The 22,101-nt window shown below is 42.2% G+C and overlaps 1 protein-coding gene across 1 annotated transcript in view; it reads right to left on the bottom strand.

The window, feature by feature from the left end:
- Positions 1–22,101, bottom strand: part of SDK1 (sidekick cell adhesion molecule 1) — a 381,148-nt gene that overhangs the window by 70,649 nt on the left and 288,398 nt on the right. The window contains exons 21-27 of the mRNA XM_058815791.1: positions 21,109–21,300; positions 19,124–19,245; positions 11,749–11,858; positions 9,179–9,329; positions 6,859–7,096; positions 1,033–1,148; positions 590–779 (exon numbers count right to left, since the gene is read on the bottom strand). Coding sequence (XP_058671774.1) covers positions 590–779; positions 1,033–1,148; positions 6,859–7,096; positions 9,179–9,329; positions 11,749–11,858; positions 19,124–19,245; positions 21,109–21,300 — 1,119 coding nt within the window. The remainder of the gene's footprint in view (positions 1–589; positions 780–1,032; positions 1,149–6,858; positions 7,097–9,178; positions 9,330–11,748; positions 11,859–19,123; positions 19,246–21,108; positions 21,301–22,101) is intronic.

Below are 22,101 nucleotides of genomic sequence, written 5' to 3'. Positions count from 1 at the left end.
TGCTTGGGTTCCTTCAGGAACCCAACTGCACTGGGAAGCCCCTGGAAGCACTGGAGGCAGCTGCAAAAGGAAGCTTGTAGGATCATCTTCCAAGGTCAATGCCTTATTCTTTTGGGGTTAAAAAAAAGGAGAGTGGATTACTGAAGTTGCAAATTCCACCTCTTTGCTTCAGTCCAGTCAGACCCAGATTTGTTTATTGGTTTCAATTGCAGCACTTTGTTTTTTTTTTTCCTAGCGTGATTGAACTTCAATAGGAATTTATAATTGGTCTCTAAAATTGTCTTCAATAGAAATTATCTCCACCAAGCTACAGAGTTCAATATTAGAAGTTTTCTTCCTCTTCATTAGCTGCAGGGAAGGAGGGAAATAGGGGACACTGTTTTTCTATGCTTTTGCCAGATTCTCAGCCCATGACCAATGGGATACTGCTGAGTTTTATACCAGGTTCAGCCAATGTCCTTTGGGTTCAAAGCTGAACAAAAATCTCCCCAATATCCAAATATTTGTTGCCTACACTTGCACCACTAGAAGAAATCTGCATTATAAGGTTGGATCAAATAAGATGGTTATTTTAAACCTTTAAACTCACCATCATCCTTGGTTCTCTCTGTCACTGCTGGGGAGCTGGGGACCCCATCCCCAATGCGGGTGAATGCCAGCACCTGGAGCTCGTAGAGGACAAACTTCCTCAGGCCTGAGAGCAGCACTGACTGCGTGTGGTTCCCTCTCACTGTTTGGCTCTTGGGCTCTGAGTCCAAATCCCTTGCTTTGTAAAGGATCTGCAGGATAAATGTGGATGAGACACAGAAGTTGCATGAGGAGTGGAGAGAGGGAAATTTCTTCTTGTCACCCACTATAAAATGAGATAACATTCACCAATCACCCCTTTAAAAGCCAGCACACTTCCTGTATCTTCTCCAGCTGACTTTGAACAATAAGACTATCCAGCAGGTGAATAATACATAACAAATACAAAATCATGTCCTGGTAATGCACTAAAAATCAGATGAGTGTGAAACTCCAGTTGCATACCTTGTAGCCCAGGATGAGACCATTCTGCTCAGATTCAGGAACTGCTGCCCAGGTCAGCAGGATCTGGGTTGAGCTCACAGCTTCAGCAGAGACATTCTCAGGAGGAGCAGAGGGAACTGGAACCACACAGCATCACCAAAGAGCAGAAATAGGTCAGACATGGCAGATAGTTTTTTGCTATCTCCCTACCAGCCCAAGAGTCTTCCAGGATCCCATAGAAGAGTATTCAAACCCAAAAGAGCTGGAATATGTTTTAGACAACCCCTTCTCTTCTTGTATTCATTCTACATCATCTTTATATTTCAGCCTGTCTCACAATTTCTTGCCAGTTCATCTCAGAAATGACAATGTTTGTAAAGAGCTAAATGTTTAATACTTATCAGTGTCTACAGACAGACAGTAAATATTGACAGCTATGAATAAATTTCAAATTCTATATATCTGCAGTAATTAGAACCAAGTTTAAATTCCTGGACTTCTCCAGAAGCCTATCCCCCAGTACTTCTTCCCTTTGCCAGAACCCAGAACTCTCTCTGAATGTGAGTTTATCTTATAGCATGATCTGTTCTAACAAGAAGTTTTATGCCCCCGTGGCTTCCTATATTATCTGAAAGGAAATTGTAACATCTTGTCTAGAGCTAGCAATGATTCCCCCCCTGGATAACACTCCCACTTCAGTAAGAAGTTCTTTAACCTATGCAGCCTTTTGATGATGTGATAGCGCTCAACATTTGCAAGACATCAATTAGAGATGGATGCATTAACACCAGGAGTGTTTTCAGGGATTGATACGGTGTCAATGAGAGATGCCTATTTCATCTCAGTTGCTAAATTGGCTCTCATGAAACTGCAAACATCATTAGGACTGATGGCACAGGAACACTGTAATTTTCTCTGACTCCAGAGAAAAGCAAACTTGCATTTTCCCATGCCATTAAAACTCAAAGTGCTGCAGAACCACACAACTGCAGCCTTTTGTAGGCAAGCTTAATAGCATGTCACGTTATGCAAGCAGGATGTGAGGCTATTTTTAAGAGTTCACATTTTATGCTGCCCTTTTGCATTTTTTCCCCATGGCATTTCCAGCATCTGAAGGGTACAATCTTTTCTAAAGCCTGCTACACCTGTCAGACCTCCAGAGAACATTCACCAAGTTATGTTACACAAGCACTTGGGGACAGTACAGCTTGATTAGGGCCTGAATATATCACAAAAAGCAGCCCAAAGCTCTGCCAAAGGAAAGCTTTCCTGGCTGTCCGAGTGAAAGAACAGATCTGCTGGTTTGGAGGCGAGCTCCTGAAGCTCCTAGCAACATGAATGAGATAATGAGTATGACAACAGAATTAATAAAAATGGAAAAATCCCACCCCCAAAACGTGGTACCCCCACTCCTGTGCACTCAAGGTTAACGGCAGAGATGGTAATTTCTGAAACAATTTCCCTGATACTAATTATTTGGGGCATAAGAAGCAGAGCACCATCACATGACACTGCAGCAGACTGAAATCCAATTTTTTCCCCCCTCCAACACTGAGGTCTTTTTTTTTTTTTTTAAATCTTCTCCCAGATTTATCCCCCACAAGGATATAATTATGTTAAAGGAAAATAGATTGCCAGAAGCCATGAATGTCTTTGGATAGCTGCCATAACTTTATCTGTAGATCTTCACAAAGAGCTACTCCCACATGAATCACTCCTGGAGAGAGAAAGGGTGGAGGTGTGTCACAAGAAACCAGGATGTGTAGAGGAAAGAAGCCCTTTCCAGCCACATTTATTCCTGTTTTATCTGATTTGAGGCCTTTCAAAAGAGAAAAAGTTACTTTATTTTACAAATATTTATTATCAGCAGCCAGGAACTCTCCTGAATTCACAGAAGGTAGAGGCTGTGCCTGGGCTGGCCCTGAGAGCATCCTGGCTTTGAGGTGAGGATGGTCACACTGCTGGTGGGGCACTGGACAGCCGACGAGGAGAGAAGGAGGTTCATTAGCTCAGACCTCTCTCAATTCCCAGTGACAGAGCAGCTGAATGCCCCCTCTCACTGGAGAGGAATCTAAGTCCAATGCCTGAATGGTAAAAATCCTTGTGTTCATTGAGCAAAGCTTTAAATCTTCAGTCCTCACCTCAGTATCGAGAATTTGATTCTAATATGAATTCAGGAACTGCAAGTGATTTTATGGATCTTATTGTTGCCAGCCTTTTATCAAGTAACAGACTCTGATCGACCCTTTAAGAATGAATTGAAAGGTAACCTTTATTTCTCTGACCCATCTCCTCTCTCAGGAAGCTGTGATTCAAAGAAATTATAGTTTGCTAAGACTAATTAGCGAGTGAGGCACATAATCCCTCTTTCCTCTGCAAGCTCCCTTCTCTAATGCTGGTTTCCTTAAACTGTTGCACTGAAGACTTTGTTATAAGCTCCAAAAAGCTGAGTTCTCATTAGTAACCTGCAAGAACAGCACAGAAGCCAAGGAACAGTGTCCAAAAAAATCCCAGAGCATGAACAAAATGAACCGGAAACACTGAAACTAAATGATGAGCTAATCCAGCAAAGTGCCAGCACGGAGCACTTCACAAGATCAAACGTAGGAAATCACAGAGTTACTGGCACTTTGCACTGGAATGTCAATAACAGCTCAAGTTTTTAAGGTTATCCACTTTGGCATCTAAAACCATGCATCTTCTTTCTACATCTGACACAGCCACATCTGATGTACAGCAAATTATGTCGTTTTAGGTCTCTAACTGGGCCAAAAGGAGGTTTTAATAAGCCAGTCTGTATTCTGGCTTTCTAGGAAAGCTAGAGAGTGGGATGCAGTGGTTTCTCTGCATTTTTGCAGCTCATTTAAGGTGCACGTCCCTCACTCTTTTTGAAAGCAAAAATTAAAGTGGCACATTGTACATCTGACGTTGGCTAAGAAGTGCAAATTTCCAGCAAGGTTGATGGCAAAAGTAGCAGAGCTGCAGCACACATAAAATTAGGTACTGCAGGCCAAATCCTCAGCTTGTACAAATTCCCACAGTGACACTGGACCACATTTGAATTATCAAGAGATGCTCCATCACAGCACAGTAACTGCTCTGTGAAGGTCAGACTCCCAAGCACCGGGAGATTGATCCTTGCCATGGATGTGTGACCATGCTCCTACAGTAGCTCATCCTGTAAGACAAGTGTACACATTCATGTAGCTGAATATTAAGAGCACAAAATCCATTAAGGCACTGGGTTAGGTTTATCTGAGATGAATTTTTTTGAAAGCAACAGGGTCTGTATCTAAGAGGAAGCAGCCCTGCCAAGGTTGCTCTAATACATCAGATGCCTCTGCAATTTCTTGCTTTCTCTATATTTGACCTACTGTCGTTGTCAATTTATTGAGTGGAAACTGAGCTTGTTACTCTGCAGTTATTTTACACCGTAAAATTTAATGAGCTATTTAATTTCTAACATTACAAAAACATTTTGGATTGATAGAACCTGTCCTGTTTAAAAATCCTAATTCATCTCCCTCCACCTTCAGCTGCTTGAAGTCCTATCCCACATTTTCATTTTAGGAATTCTCAACTGTTTTTCAACCCAGTGTTACCAAAACCTACAGCATTATTTATACCCTCATAGTTTCTTTGGTTTTCATTTGTTTTATATATTCAAGAGCTTCAGAAACCAGTGAGCACTTGTAATGACATGCCCCACTATTGCTGGCATTTGTGCTCAGCTATCAGAGCTGTGATTGCACAAGCTAAAGCAAACAAATGCTCAAACAGAGCTTTATTTTCAATAAAGATTTTGGGCTCCAGTGATTGCACTGCCATCAGATACCATGACCTGGTTTAGTGCCTGGGCTCTACTCCTTATCTCCTTGGATGGCATAAAACATGGAACCAGGAGTTGTGCCAATGAAGCGCCACATGATCCTGGCCAAGACACCTCTGGCCAGCTGTGTGGGATGGTCACAACCCCCAGCACCAGCAAACCAACTTCCCTAAGACTCTGTGTCTAAAAAACGGAAAAAGAAATATTTTGAAGTGCTTGGAGAACATAAGCGATAAATGGAATTTTTCTTATAGTTCCGAAGACAGACATAAAAGTGCTTTGACCTTTCTCTCCGGCTTTAAATATCTTTTATTTGCATTTTAACCCCATTTGACTGTGCATACAGGTTAATTCCAGATTCCCTGAAGTGCTTTCATGCAGTTTGCTGCTAATCCAGCACATCTTGTATATTCTAAATCTAGGAAGATACAGCCAAAAGTCTGAGCCCTGACTTGCTCTATGCAAGAAATCAGATGTCAGTATCAAAGCAAACACATGGAGAAAACCAAACGAGTCCTTACGGCCTAGATCACAGCTTTGTGTTATTTTGATCCCAGGTTCTGTGTGCCTCCCACAATCAGTTTCAAGTCAACCTTCTCTTAATACTCCCAGAGAAAATGCCAGATCGACGCGTAACCTCTGATCTTTAGATGCTGAGCAAGAGCGCTGCAATCCTAAGGTTTTATGAAATGACTTAATCTTAGTATTTACTACATTTCAAAAGAAGTGTTTGAAGAGCAGCGGAGAGGCGAAAGCGGAGGATGTGATATCTTTTTATTACGATACAGAACTGCTTTGTCTGGGTCGTGCTATCTCTAACTCCAGCACAAGCCTTCTTTAAAATACCTCTGGCAATCGCTTTGCAATTACTCCTTCCCAAAGAGCAACACTTCAATGGAGGGGGATGACTTTGTTTAGCTCTCTCTCTGGCTAGTTCAAAGCAGAGTTATCTGAACGAGCAGACCAAACCCTGCTGTGCCTGGTCTCGCTTCCCACCAAGGGAACACTGCGTGGTACACAGGGCACAGACATGCACACATCAGGCATGCACAGGATTAAATTCCAAAACTTCTTTAACGAAGAAAAATTGCAAAAACAACCAGGGGAAAAAATCAGCATTGAACCTTGCACAAAGAAGTGTCATAAATAGATTTATTGTTAAACTTTTCAACTGCACGTCATCCATTTCGTTGCTAACTTGCAACATAACTTTTCCATGTGCTTGTAGGGTAGGTCTGGAAATAAGTTTTGGGGAAGTCAACAGCTAGAGAGCAGCTTTTCAGTATCTGCCTTCACTGTTCTCCTGAGCTAACAGTAATTTACTGTTGCCTGAGAGTGACAGCTTCCTTCTCATATTTGAAGTCTCTGTGCTTGCCTGGACAATTCAGCTCAACAATACAGCCCTGCTGCTCCAGGTCTGTGAGCAGGTTATGTCTACACAGCCTTGTACACATAATTTTGTAAGGCAGGTTTGAAAACATGCCATCAGAACCTCAGGTAATTATTTTATTTCTCTCTGGGTAATCAGCTCTCTAACGTGACTTGTGCCCTTTTAGAATTATTTGGTGCTTGAAATGAAATTTCAGGTAACCACAGCTGTGAGAAAATGTGCCTCAGGCTAGAAGCAGCTGGGGAAAAGGGGAGGATTAGGGAAAACAGGGTACTGGGGAGGAAGAGGAGGCATGAGAGAGAATCTCAGACAGAAAAGTCTATACATAAGCTTCTCCTTGTGCTGTCCACACTGAGGCAGAAATAGGGAGAGGTTGTTCTGTTTGCTTTAAATAAAAAACCTGAAGGTTTGTGCATAAAAGCAAGGTAGGAATAAAAAAAAAAGAAATAACCCTTCAAATATCTGTATGTCTTGTTGCCTGCAGTGCATCTCAAGACAGTTTTTTCTAAATTTAATTTCAGATTTCATGGCCCAGCAAGCAGAAAACCCCACCCAACATCGAAACACCAAACTAAAAAATTAAAATCTGAAGTGCAGAAAGCGGTGAATTTCCTGTGCTTGGACTCACCCGACTCCCGCGTGCGGCCTCTGACGGCCTCGCTCCAGGGCCCAGCGCCGATGGCGTTGAAGGCCTGCACCTGCAGCTCGTACTCGGTCCACTCCTGCAGCTCCTCCAGCGTGCACTCCCGCGCCAGGCGGTCAGGCAGCACCTTCAGCACGGCTGGGGAGGGCAGGTCCACGCGCCACGCCCGGATCCTGTACCCCACCGACTCGGGGTTCCCGTTGTACTGCGTGTCGGGGAGCGGCTGCCCAGGGACGGGAAACACAACAGCCCCGTCAGGCACACGGCCAGAGCTGGGAACCGACCCCAGCTGCTCCTCAGGAGGGGCACAAGGGGGATCAGTAAAATAATAGACAACAAAAAACCCCAGGACCTAACGGTGATAAAACAGCTGCATTAGCACTTTCCTAATGAGTGTCACCATGAAAAATCTCACAATTGTCCATGTTTTTGTCTCTAGGTTAAGGGACATAGATGAGAAACAAAGACCACGATTATTGTTCTTCACTATAGTTCAGCTTGCCACAAGGTGCTGTTCCTAAACGCATGTGCAGGCCATAGCAAGGCAAAAACGATCAAGAGGTTGATTTTCTGGTTTATGCTTCATGATCTCTACATTTCCGCACTGCTTGGAACTTTTCTTTTGATTTTTTACCTTAATTTTGAGCCGAGTAGGTCTGCTCACAAAACCAAGCCCTTTGCTGTGGGTGTATCAACAGAGATGATATGAATACAATATATTTCAGAGCTTTGTAATTAATTATGGAAATGAATGATAAATTGCTGAAGCATGTGACAAATTCATTTATCGTACATTTTTTGCCTTTTTTTTACTGACTCTCTGCCTACTCATTTATCAGTAGAGATTCATTCTTGTATTCTAACTCCCCAAGCAATTTCAGAGATTAAAATATGAAATAATTAGCCTACTTCACGAAGTTTGGAGTTTTTCTGCTGTAAAACTAACTACACGATGCCATGGATGGCTGAGATTCAGTTCTGATTCACTGGGAAAGCTGCATACACATTAACATTTCACAGCTTAGAAGACTCTACCCCGCAGGCATGCAGGGCTAGAAGCGTGACCCTCATTCTGCAGGAAGGGAGGAATCCCCAGCTCCCAGGGGAAAACAGATTCACCTGCAGGTCTTGAAATAAAAGACATTAAACACTTTCAAATATTGATGTTATTAAGCATGAAAAGCATTTATCAGGTCATTTTTAGCTGTGGCTCTTGCTTCTCCTGAACCCTGCAGTTTGACTCATGGAAAACAGGCTTTCAGGCAGCACAGTCTTCATGTTTTAAAGGCTCTTAAAACAACCTGGAGTCAATTTTGATGGAAGATATGTAGGTCTGGATATAGTACCAACATGGGCATGATATTCACACAGAAAAGCCATGACAGAGTTGTGTGGGGCCTCTCAAAGGGACTGCAATGGCTCTTCTGTGCTAGTGAGGTGACACCCTTCAAGCTTCAGGTCTGGCAAGGTTCAGCATTAAGTGCAGTGTCCTGTTGAGAAACTGAAATTATTCCTTTCCAACAGGAGAAAAACCCTCTTGTTCCCAGCCTGATTTTGATTTGCAGCCATAATGAGTTTATGCATGGAAAAGCTAACATTTGGGCAAAAGGAAACCTGTTCTTCATCAACTTCACACCACAGTAACCCCGGTGGAAAACTCTGCCTAACGGGTGAAGAAAAACCATTTTGGAGCAGGTTAATTGCCAAGTAAATCCCAACGTGGCAACTCTGCAGGTAACTGAGATGGGTAAAGGGGCACAGCGATGTCAGCAATTGCCGCATCTTTGCAATTAATCATTTATCTCTGCATTTTAGTGCATAATTCCACACCGATTCAGCTAAATCTAATCTTCCCACAGGGGTGCCAGCCTCGCTGCTGCTGCACCACAGCTCTGAGAACCACAGGATGCTGCCCATGGCTGGGGTGCACCTTCTGGGGACCGTTTTGTACAGAGCAAACAAGCGAGCCCTGGAAAGCAGCAAATTGGCTCGAGCGCCCCGTCCCTGCCCTACGTGTTGACCCAGACTGTGGTCCTGGAGCTCCTCAAAGCCAAGCTTTTACACACAGCCACATTCCCCTGATGAAGTGGCAGAAACAGTGGCAGTAGGCAATTTATTTGATTAATAAGGCACTTAAGGCAAGGCTCAGATTTTCGACTAGTCTGGAAAAGGAAACAATTTGGCTGTTGCTCCTCTGCGCTGAACGCGATGAGGAAGAGGAGGAGGCGCTTTGGGGAGGGTTGCCCTGGCCCTGGGGGAGCATCCCCATCCCCACCCTCATCCCCACATCCCTCGAGCTGCTCACCACCCATCGCAGCCACAGGCTGGTCTCGCTGGCCGTGCGCACGGTGACGCTGCCGGGGGCCACGTCCGGCGGCGCCTGCAGGGTCTGGATCACCCGCGAGGGTTGGCTCAGGGGGCTGGGGCCCACCACGTTCACCTGCCGCATCCGGAACCTGCAGCAAGAGGGGAGAAAAGCAGAGATGTCACTGTCAGTGCTCAGGGAATGCTCCCCTGCTTCTCCAGGGAGGGAGGACGGGTGGAAAAATACGAATTAGCGGCCTTCGAAACGTTGCGCAAAGGTCGCCGCATGCAGGTCCCCCTTTGTATTCACTGCTGAATGCTTGATGGTAACTGCTTCCAGATCCTCTCAGGTATTTAAAAAATGAAAATGAGATTAGCTTAGGGTCTATTAGAAACTTAGGTATTTGTGTGAGAAATTTATGTTAATTATACCAAGCCTGATGAGCTTATGCTGGCAGTAAGTGATTTTCTCTGGTGATGCTTATACAATACATTCAGAAAGGTATTAAAATATCAAACTTCAGATAGTCTCATTCCCTGTCAATATAAAAAATATACTGGTGATAACATTTCCCCTCAATTACGTGTTGAAAGAGGCTGATTTATCCCTGTGCTGCATTTTCAGCCTTCCTGCACAAGAAAGATTAAGTTATTTAATATGGATATGCATCTTTAAAAAATACCCTGTCTGCTTGAAACCATCTCTTCTACAATAGAAATCCTTATTGGGTCACAAAAGATTTAGGGAAATCTTTTTTTTTACAAGGAGCACCACATAATTAAGATGTGCTGTATATTTCAGATACTCTCACCCATCACAAGCAACTGGAAGCACCCAGCACTTGCACATAAATACGTGACCTGCTCATATTAAACCCTTAATTTTTGGACCTAATGACTGAGCTTGGGAAAAGGATGAGCCAGTGAACACAGCAGTGTTTATTTACCTGCTCTGATCTCCCTCCAAAGTGCACTGAAGGAAACACATTAAACAAATACTGTCCTGATTTCACCCTCAAACACTGGCCCAAAATATAAGAAAGAAGAATGGCCTGTAAAGAAATGCTCTGATAATCAGCTCTCACCACGCATTTCCTCAGTGAGCAATGACTGAACTGTTCAGGAGACAACAAATCCATTTGGCAACAGCTTTCTAGGTTTCAAAAATTTATATAAAATTGGTCAAGACTGAAGAAAAACCAAAAAAGTTCCTATCTTTGCATGCAGGAGAGACAAAAAATAGGCAAAATTCAAGGAGCTGCCTTGAAATGAAAAAAAAGACAAAGGGAAGTGGATGTGTGAAAGATTCCAGCATAAGTGGGACCATTCTAGAATTTAATGAATACAAGAGGAAAATGAGGAGATGTAAGAATAAAATAAACCAAAAAGTTTAACAACTGGGAAAAAACAATCAGCCCAGATATCTCATATTCCTCATTATTTGCTATCCCAAAAATGTTTCTCCATGCATGTGTCTGGGTGTGCAAGTTTTCCTTATTCTTCATGGACAGTGAAGGTTGAACTGTGGTACAACCTGCACTTTCTTGCTCACCCCTGTCTTTTCAGCTTTAGGATCTGTCTTTATGACGACAGCAAAATCCTCTTAACCCGAAGATAATTTTCCTAAACCTCTGCACCAGAAATCTCTACTTAAGTTCAAAAAAATTTTCAAAGACCTTTTAGTAAAATGTTTAGCTCTGGAAGATGAGGCTTAAAACACTTCAGTGGAGAGTTAGTGAGAAATTCACTATGTTCCTAGGTTTGTGACCAAGGGAGGAAAATTACATGCCAGCACTGAGTCAGTTGTAAATTACATGAGCTCTCCTTGGTTGCACCTACTCCTGGCTTACAACAGCACATGGGTTAGTTAATAGCCCCTTCAGCCAGCACAAAATGGACAAGTTTCTAGAGTACTGATTTAACACTTGCCACTGGATTTCCTTTCCACCAGCCTCTACATTAGCAAGCTGGATCATGAAAGTATTTTTCATTAGGGCTGAGTACCTCAAATTCTCCAGTCTTGTCTATACCACAACATCACTTGGATTAGATTGATTTAAAAATCAATCTTGTTTAACTGGGGTGCACCCACAATGCAGAGTCACCTCAATCAGTTTAGGCATTGCTTATATCTATTAAGCTTAACTTGGTAAATTCCTATAAACAAAGGTTTCATCTAACTGATGTTACCAAATTAAGTTAAATCAATAAAGAGATGCTTAAGCTGATGCAAATACGTAATTACAGATTTGCACCAGTTTAACCACGATTGATTTGTCACTGGCTGATGTTCCACTGGTGCTCTCTTCAGGGAAGGAAGTCACAGGATAGCAGCTACTTGTAAAAGCATCTCACTGAGCACTTGAATTTCCTTCTCAACTGAATTTTATGTGAATTACAATTAACAATATCAGATTGGTAATTTTAAGTATAACCTATGAAAACAGAAAAGCTTTTCCCTTTTGTTCAGATTATAAAACTCAGCCAGATGTTTCTGAATAGGAAAGCTGCTTCATGTTGCTATTTACTCTTTTTTTTCCCACGTTGCAGAGAATTACCTGCTGTTCTTACCTGTAATGAGTGTAGGGAGTGAGGTTTGGTACCTCCAGCATCTGAGCATCAGGTTCATTCTCCACCTCATGAAGAGTCACCCATTCTTCTTCATCACCCAGCACACCAACCTGTACAAGGGAGAGGTTAGAAAGAATACAAAGTAGGTTATATATATATATATATATATATATATATGTAATACATATAACCTCTTTACCTCTTTTACAATGTGTGTCATCACAGCAGTGAAAGCACAAATGCTGTTATACACATTTTTCAGTTCATACTAATTTTTATATGACTAGTTATTTGTAAAGAGAAAAACCCAGCCAAGTTAGCCAAGTCTTGTACCTGATGGGACTTCACTGGATCCTGTGATAAGATCCATTCCAGAAAAAACACCATGAGAGCAATAATACCATGTTCAATCTTCCTGCCACAATACAAAAGTATCAAGTAGTAATATAAGAGAATGAAAAATAGCCTTGATAATAACTCGCAGGAACTGATGCATACTAAGTAAGTCTCAATGGAGGCAAAATGCCATGGAAATGAAGACAGAGAAACAAGAACAAAGTCAAGGAACAAAAGTGTTTTAACCTCATCTGCTGCTCTGCACTTAGACCAGACTTTTCCATGAGCAACCCTTTGTAGTAATTAATCACAACATGCTGCCCAACATGGGCCCTCAGCAGAGTTAGAAGGGACTAAACACTGATGAGAATTGAGCATTGCTTTCTATGCAGCTTTCTGCAGATTAAATGAAGATGAATCAGGACTTAAAAGGAAACCAGCAGGGAATGAGAGAGGCCAGAGCCTGACCTGGGAGATGCAGCACACGTGGGCAGGGCTGTGCCTGAGCCATGGGATGAGTGTGGAGAAGGGGAGAAGAGCAGGGCTGGATGGCTGGGCTTCACTTTGGAGATCTGCAGGTGCTGAAACCCAGGGGAGCTCAGGCAAGGCCCCTGGAATAATCCCCCAGCACTGAGCATGTTCCTCCGGTGTTCCAACCCCACAAAGGGTGGGTGCAGCCCCATTCCCTCACCCTGGTACCCACAGTTAGGGCTGAAGGGTGCAGAGGGCACCTGGGCAGCTCTTCCCTTCAGAGTCTATTCACAGATTTAACATCCACAAAGACACCTTATCCCTCTTTAACCTACTGACACTACCTACTCCCACAGGCTGCTGTGGCAACACATTCCAGAAGCTCACAACCCACTGTGTAAAGAGCCATTTTCCTTTAATCTTTTTTAAACAGATCCCTTGCAAGTTCTGTGTGTGAGTTACAGCCACAGACACTGTCAAACACTCGACAGGCACCACAGCCCCAAGTAGCTCACATACCCTGAGTACTTCAAATAGAAAATTAGGTTTCATTCACTCTTTTCTTTTTTTTTTCCCCCTTCAGAAGAAGCAGCCTGATTTATTTATAGATGTTTTAGTTCTTCGCTCACCCAGGACTTGATGTGCTGCATATTTATGTTTGTGCATGAGGAAATGACACAAAGAAAATTAGGCCAGAGAAGTAAGTTCTGCATTGCACTGTGGAAAGAAGCCTCTCTGATCTTCCCAGCAGAATACTGATCCCATGGAGGATCTGGCTGGACAGGTCTTGATGGGCCTTTCAGACTTATTGGGGGATCAAGATCACTGCCATAGACTAAACAACATATAAAATAGATGATAGTGAAAATTATGGACCTTTTAAAATTCCCAGTCCTAACTAAGCTCCATAAATTGTAGCGAAGCCCATGGATGAGGAATCTGAAGGGAAACAAGTTGAGATGGGTCTGCATGGTAAAACATAACACCCCTAAACTGAACCTGCAGAACAAAGAATTGAGAAAGAGATTTAAAAGAAAAAAAAATAGCCCTACACAAACAAAGAATGAATTAGAGTGTTGATTTCAGTCAAGCAAACAGAGAACACTTTTTATTAAATGAATTGTCTATTAATACCGTAGGAAGTCTATAGTAAATGCTTATTTTTGCAAATTTTGCACGTAACGGCATCACCTCCAAGTGCTGCAGTAATTGTATAGCAAAAATCCACAGTGCTCTGGAGGCTGCAAATAATCTCCAGTGGTGACTAAGTTGTCTTTTTTGTATTATAAGAGCAGTAAGAGCTTTTTAAAATATTTCTTACCTAACAAAATAATGAGGGAGGAAAAAAAAGGGCCCACAGGTTGCAATTGCTGTGCAGAGCAGGCAGGTCATTAATACACATTAAGAACCACAAGGCCCAGCAGGGCTGACATTGTCTCAGTGAGACATTTTCTGGTGGGCTGCAAAGGTGGAAATATTAAGGATCTTGTACTAGGTCCGTGTTGCTTGGAAGAAGTTTCATTTATTTATTTAATACATATATGTATTCTCAGAAGTGAGCCTTAGAAGAAAACCTTCAGTGATGGACTTTATATTTTTAACTTCCCCAAAATCTATAGCAGATTCCAAGTTTCAGGCTGTGGAAGGAAAAGGAAACTATTTTTGCTGAAACACTCTGATGTCAGATCAGAGGAAACTTATCAGTTTCAAGAATCAGAGTACAAAGGGATTCCCACGGGGCAGAGAACCACGGGCACTGGTTGGGATAAAAGAGTCCTTTGAGGGGCAGGAGAGCCCACTCTGAGCCGCTCTGCAGAACATCAAGTGAAGTTAAAGGCTTTTCTTTCTTGTAGCTGTTTTTTTGGATAACAGTGTATGCACACTTCAGAGCAGGATGGTGTTTGTTGACAGATCACACACGCTCGTGGGTGCTTTGTTTTGGGAGGCAGATGAGGCACCAGCTGCTTTTCTGTTACCATCAGCAGAAAAACTCCTCGAGGAACACATTGTGCACCTTCCCTGTGCCACGGGGCCACAGCCCCCAGGGACCCCAGCTCTGCCACAATAAACACACCTCTGTCCCCTGAGACACTTCACAGAATGCTCAATAACCATCAGCCATCACTGCTCAGCACATATTCATTGCCATCCCTCAGCTGCTCCCAAGGCAATGCATCCAATAAAAGGCCATATTCCTTCATTATTGCAGAAATGAGACAGTGTAAAACAATATTGGGAGTGATGTCAGAGCCTTTTGCTTCCCCATGGATTAGTTTCTCCACTTCCTAAAAGGAAAACGTTACATATTTTATAAAATGACTCAACATATTCTGATGGAATGCACTGCATGAGAAAAGTTGCAGAATTCTGACTTTAAAAAGAAAACCCAAAACATTCAAATTTGGCATGAAAAAATCATATATATAAGACAGAAACTCCTCCAAAACTCCAGTTATGAAGTACTAACTGCAAGAAAGGCAAACACAATGTTCTTGTACATTACAGAGGTAGCCCTTGTCCTGCTATAGTTCAGGATGTGCCAGAGTTTTCGTTTTAGAGCTCCATAACTCACACATTTGAAATCGCTCTGGGAGAAATTCGGTTCAGGGGATGTCAGCCCTGGTGCAATTTTTTTTCTTACTAAATCCTTACATCGATTCAGCCATTTTTGATTTAGAGATTGTCAAGGGCATAAAACTGTCAGAGGTTCAGACACTTTATTTACCAGCTCTGAAGTGAAAACGACACCCAGAGAATCACCTGGTGCAAAGGATGAATCCTATCTGGGTCACTGGCTTCACCCACAAAACCACACAAATTCCAGGCTAAAGTTGCAACTTCTTTCCCAACTCACAGCTTTAGAAGGCAACACAGAGATAATACTTTAAAGGTTTTACCACTTTGAAACTCTGCTCCTGCTCACCATGACATTCATACAAAAACCTTTCTAAAAACAGCAGAAAGGCTTTAAGCAAAAACTCTCTATAATAGCCCATACACTCATGGCTCCAGGAAATGTGATGCCTCTTCAGAAACAGCTTTCAGCCATTCTGCAGGTCTTGTGCTACCTGCAAATAATGTTAATCACCAGAAAAACACACATGACTGGGCAGAAGCTACCCCAGATTCTGTAATCAGCTCGATGGTGTGGACTGAGCACCCACCAAGGCACAGCCAGGGTGGGTTGAAAATGGATGATCCTCAAGGTCCCTTCCAACCCAAACCATTCCATGATCAATTTATACACATTTTTCCTGGAAAAAAAAAACAACCCCAGGAAAAAATCCAACAAAAGAAAAAACTGGGCTGCAACTGCCAGAGAGCACAAACATGAAACTACATGAACACCAGCAGGGATTTGTAGTCATTCTTGGCTGAAAATTGCAAAAAAAAAAAAGGTCAGCAATATATGCTCTGACTGCATCTGAAAGGACAAGATGGCTGGAAGGATTTATTGAAATTCTTTGTAGAGCAACAAGTTACCTGTGAGTGTCAATGCCACAAGGCAGTGAGACTGCTGGTCCCTCTGAACAAGTGTCAGTAGAACCTTTACACTGCATTTGAGCCTCATCCCTTTAATTTCTACTCTGTGTAATATTAAAAAAATGTTAGAAGTATTTTTTAAACAGCATTGGTACATTTTTATATTTATCTGTTTGGAAATCCAGCTTCTTCCAGTCCTGAGTCTCAATAAAATGATGGAAAAGAAACAATCTAGTGATTTTTAAAAAATCCCTTCAAAAGTACAGGATGTACCTTCACTAGAAACACAGAAATGGGATTTTTAATGCTTGATATTTCAGTATCTACCAACACTAAACTCTTAAAGACTTGATCTCCTCTCATGCTCATTGACATAATTGAGAATAAGTTCCACAGTGGCTCCCATGAATTTACACCCAGGAACAAAAAGCAGAAACCAAGGCCAGATGCACAAAAATTTCACGTCAGCTGGAATTCCCAGCTGTGTTTCTCATCCAAATTGTTCATGAAGTATCAGACTTCAAAAATGGCTCTCAGCCAAACTGGAGCACTTGGAACATTTTCTAGACCTGCCCTCACCAAGGAAGCTTTCTGCCAAATAAAGGAACAAAGAAGAAAAACACGTTGGCGGCAGGTTGGTTGTGATTGTGAATACAAAGCAGCTGAATTTTGTCTGTAAGGATTCAGACATTGAGAGTGAAAGGTAAATTCCCAGTAGAGATGGAAGAGAAGAGCCAGAATTATCAGGGATGTCCAAAGCAAAGGTGTTGTCCAGCTCACAGAGGAGGAGGGATGCAGATGAAGAGCCCAAATCACTGATTATGTTTTATAGCTGAATGTCATCCTGTCCCTTGGCAATGCCATCAGCTTTAAAACCAGAGTGTGCAAAACCACCCCTTAAGTGGCTTTTAATTTAATGCCAAGGCATGAGACACTTAACACTGCTATTAAAAGCTGTACATGGGTCAATGAATGAAAGATCCAGAAGGACAAAACCCCTCCCTCCATTCCAGTATTGTACAGCCACAGCTCTCCAATCCAGCATAGTCCTAAGGAACAATTATGATTGTCCATGCTAAAATACAGATGTTGCAACACCAGCCTGCACCCCAGCATGGACAAATCCCAGCTGAGAACAGACCACACCAAAGGCAGAAATGGACACTGGGGTGGCACTGGCACCCAAAAACAATTTTGCAAAAGCTCTTTGAAAGGTGGGCAGGTCCAAGGCAGTTTAGATTCAAGTGGGGACAGAGGTATTCCTGCCCTTATCTCTGCTCCCAGTGTCATGTTCACACCCCCTCCCCTCACAATGATGTTCTGATCACACACAGCCTGTGCACAGTTGATCTGTCTGAAAATCATTTGTTCTTGGCTGGATCAAAGCTCACAGCAGCTCCATGTCTTATCCTCTGTCAGTGCACATAGAAGGCAGGAGGAGGAAAAGTCTTGGTAAGTGGGATGGGGAGAGGGAACAGGAGCAGGACAACCAGAGCTCTGCTTTAGATTGGCTGAAAGTGCTGTGAAATTGCACTTTCAGAGAGAAAGAGTTTGAGAGGAGTGCTGGCAGAAAGGGGCTGTGAACAAAGGATTATATGCAGTTGTCATCCTGGAAACAGGATTTCCTATATCCTTGAGGACTCACCAATTTCACTGCATACCTGAACTGATTTTCATTAATCAGGTGAGCAAGAGTTTTTATTTTTTTCCTGAAATCCACTAGGAGCAACATTTCTTGTTGTGCTGAAGCTGAGCAGTGAGGTTGGTGCAGCAGAAACCTGTAGGGTTGCTGTGGTTAAAAGGAATGCCCAGATTCCTCAAGGACTTGGTTGTGCTCCTTCTTCAAAAGGAACAAATAATTCCTGGATCTGTCAGAACCAAAAACCCCTGGACTTTTCTAATGATTCATGAGATGTTGGTGAGGGTTTGTGAACAAGAAAGACTCTCCCTGCACAGCAAGGACTGTTCAAACCACTGTTTGTACCCAGGGCTCTTCAAGGATGCAGATGAACTTCATGGCAATTATCACTGCAGTTTTAAAGCATTCAAATTTGCTTCACTTCAGCAGCATTCTGTAACTCACTGAATTAACAAATTCCTACCAACATCAAATGCAGTGCTCCAGCAGGAAAATGCTTCTCAGAATGTGCTAAGCCACCATATTATTGGATTTTGGTGTTTAATTCTGTAATATGCCATAATGTGTATATAAATGGCACAAAATGTACCAACTTGTTCACAACAATCTCATTACCAAGTGAAATGATTGTATCAACATGTCTAAGTGGTGATGGTGATTTAAGAAGTCCAACATTTGGTCTTAAAAACAGATTACAGTATTTATAAAGACCTGTGGGAGGAAAGGAAGAAGCAAAGCTCATCTGTCAGGAGAACAAATGAGGAATATATAACTCCTCCAAGGCATAATGACAGCAGAAAGAGGGATATTGTTTAAAGCTGATGGAGAAGAGAATTCATCCTATTCATATCTAGAGGCCTGGATAGAAAACCTTGATATATTCCATTACAAGATAGAAAAATACACTCAATCTCATGAATAATGGTATCTTTACTGTTCAGTGCAGTTCTTCCTATACTTCTGAATCTATGAGATAATAATTCCAAACTTTTGAAAAGACACCTCACAGAACCTGAGCACAAGTTTCAAATCCTTTTCGAAATAGAAAGATGGGACTGAAGCTCTGCTGTGTGTGCTGTTTATGGTGTACCTGGTGCTCTTCTGAACATAAACAAAACCCCACGTGAATTATTTAAAGGACAAGCATTCTCACATACATATATACATTTTATATGTTATACATAATTTTTTTCTGTTGTTCTTCTGAACAGAAGTCCCAGCATCCATCTGACCCTTTTCTCTCTGGCTGACAGACATTTCTGAACTGAGCCCCTCAAACTCCCCTGCATCCCAACCTTCCCAGAACCCCTGGACAGCAACTCCAGCATTTACAGAGGAGCTCTGCTCCAAAGTTAAGCAAAAACTGAAATCCCAAGGGTAATTCATCATTTAGGCTCATTTTAAGCCCCCAGAAACTTCATTAAGATAATTTTGTCAGGGACATACCTGGCCCTCCACTATCCACTTGGAGATGGAGGTTTTGCCATCGTATCCCGGGCGGAATTGAAGCGTGGCAGAGCGAGGGCTGATGTTGGAAATCACCAGGTTGGTTGGAGCACCTGGAAGTTCTGGAGAAAGAGAAAAATAAATGAGAGGTAGAAACACTCTTTGTCAGCCAGTAGCACAAGCTGACATTCAGTTTCCAAGGGAAAAGGGCTCCATTTGCACCAGTTATGGTTATTTTTCTTTTCTTTTTGGCAGAGTTTTACCCACAGCATTACTATTTCTGCTCTGAGCATGCACCACATTGTCACAGATCAAATGAGAAAAGAAAGAGAACATCTACAGAATTACAGGTACTGCTTTAGAGAAGCTTCCCAATGAACAAACCCTGGTGGTTCCTGGGGGAAGGCACTTCCCAGCTCCATGTCTGCCAAGTCACCTAATTCCACTGAATTTCTGTTTCCTCAGAATTAAATTACAATAATGTTTATTTCCTTCTTAGAGGGCATACAATTACAACTGGAAAAAGCTCAAAGTTTTGGGTAGTGTATTTAATATTGACCTATAATATCTAGGTTTTTCAGGGCATTCCTAATGCTTGATAAAGTAGGTGATTTTTTTTTCAATTCCTGTAGCAAATAAAGAGGGTGACGTCCTACGAGGAAAAATCTGAAGCCCTAATCAGATCTTTGCCTCCCATCAGTGAAGATTACGGTGGCATTTACATTTTTAATATCATCTGAATTAACAACAAAAGCAAGTTCAGGAAAGAGATTAAATATAGAGTGTTTATAATAAATTCTCAATAGTTACCTGCACTTATAACAAATGGAAATAACTATTATAATCAGTAATTATATAGTGGAAGGTGTCCCTGCCCATGGCAGGGGGTTGGAACTAAATTATCTTTCAGGTACCTTCCAAACCAAACCATTCTGTAATTTTATGAAAATTCTGCACTCTGTGCAACTGCAAAAGGCCAAAACTGGGCAGGGTTTTGGCATATATTTCAGATATGCACAAATACCCAGTATTTCTTGGTTCTTACTTCACATTTGTGGGAACCACGATCGATCAACTAACCCTGCCCAAGTGGGATAATGCTGTTATCTGGCAGGCACCCTGCCATCAGATATCATGGTATTGATCCAGTCTGCAGCTTGTCATAATTACCTACGATTAGGGAACAGAAGGGCAAACATACTTTGGGACACACAGAAAAGTTAAATAATACTGGGGAAGGGAAAAATTGGATTCCCTCAGTGATGAGCAATAACTGCTCCACTTTGGAAAATTCTACTTGTGTAACATCTATATTAACTGAAACTGCTTATTTGAGGTATGAATTGGCTGTTTAGTTTGCCTTTTACACTGGATGGGGTGGAGTGTAGAATTTTAAAAAGAAAATACAAGAAGGGTAAATGCACAGGTGCCCAAATGGTAGCTCAGACAACGTGGGACAGAACTGCCTCCTCCCAAATGTTTTTTCAGGCCAAAACTTCAAATTCTTGTAAATAAGATTTTAGTTTCGCTACACAAGTGAGACACTCATAGTTGACATAAGCTATATTACTTCCACATGGAAAATCCTTTCCCTTTTAATATCACCCAAACTCTGTTTTTTGCCCCAAAGCAACACTTTGAATTGATTCAGGCTTCATTTTGATGTCACTTTGTAAATGTCAAGAGATTCTGTATTGTATCCACTTTATTACTTTGTCCATTCCATTGTCATACCCACACATTTTTTTGGTATTTGTATTAAACATCCTCAACTTCCTGGAAATTTCAAACAGCAAATATCTTCCCTTTAACATTTCAGTCTGCCCCGGAAATTAAATCCAAATTACGCGGCAGAGAACTCCAGTGCTTTACAAATAAAATAACTTTTATTACCGCTGAACTGAAGTAACCTGTGACCTTTGGAACACAGAAACACCAAGAACCAGCAGGTTTTGTTTTGTTTTGTTTGCTGCAGTTTGACCAACCTGGGGGCACTCCAGAGGAGATGGTGGAGGAGGTGACCCAGCCGCTGCCCTGCGCGGTGACGGCCGCCACCTCGATGGTGTAGGTGGTGAGGGAGGACAGCCCCGTGATCTTGTACTCCAGGGTGCTGTTGGACAGGCTACGGGCCAGGCGCGACTCGTTCCTGCCATACACCTCCCAGGAGATCTGGTACCCTGCAAAACACATCACCCACAGCTCAGGGGGGCACCAAGAACCCAGAGAATTCCTGCGTGGCCATGTGGGCAGTGGTGGATCCTTGTTCCTTATGCCATTCCTTGTGATCGCCTTCTATAAACCCTCCTTGAAGTAAACACTGGCTAAAATACCCAAGTATTTTTAAAATATTGTTATTTCCAATCACCCACAGCTCAGGGGGGCACCAAGAACCCAGAGAATTCATGCGTGGCCATGTGGGCAGTGGTGGATCCTTGTTCCTTATGCCATTCCTTGTGATTGCCTTCTATAAACAGGAAAAAACCCTTCTTGAAGTAAACACTGGCTAAAATACCCAAGTATTTTAAAAATATTGTTATTTCCGATAAACAATTGATGCAGGTACCCCACAGAGCATTATCTCCCTGTCATTAGGACATGAGGTCTCAGCTGTCTTTTTTTTCCTTGCTTGGTATGAAATGGCCTGGAAAACTGGAAATAACCTGACAGAAAGGTGGACTTTTATTCTGTGAACTCTACAAAGCAAACAGGAAGAAACACTGGGAAATATAACATCTACTGGAATATCTAATTTAAAATCTCTATGTGCTTAGCAGGGCTTTCTCCCTTTGCATGCTGAAGTAACCTTCAGTGCTGCCTGTCTAGAAATACTCAGAAATCTGCCAATAACAAGCAGGCAGGAACATTGTGGGAATCTTCTAGGAACTGAAAAACCTCTACTCCCCACCGCTTGTTCCTTGCAGAAATCCTTCAGCAGGGTGAATCATTATCCTTTCTTTCAAAACCATCTTGGAGCCAAT

This window comes from Ammospiza caudacuta, chromosome 17 (genome assembly GCF_027887145.1).
Source record: "Ammospiza caudacuta isolate bAmmCau1 chromosome 17, bAmmCau1.pri, whole genome shotgun sequence".
Classification (NCBI taxonomy): domain Eukaryota; kingdom Metazoa; phylum Chordata; class Aves; order Passeriformes; family Passerellidae; genus Ammospiza; species Ammospiza caudacuta.
This window is presented reverse-complemented; position numbering and strand designations above follow the sequence as displayed.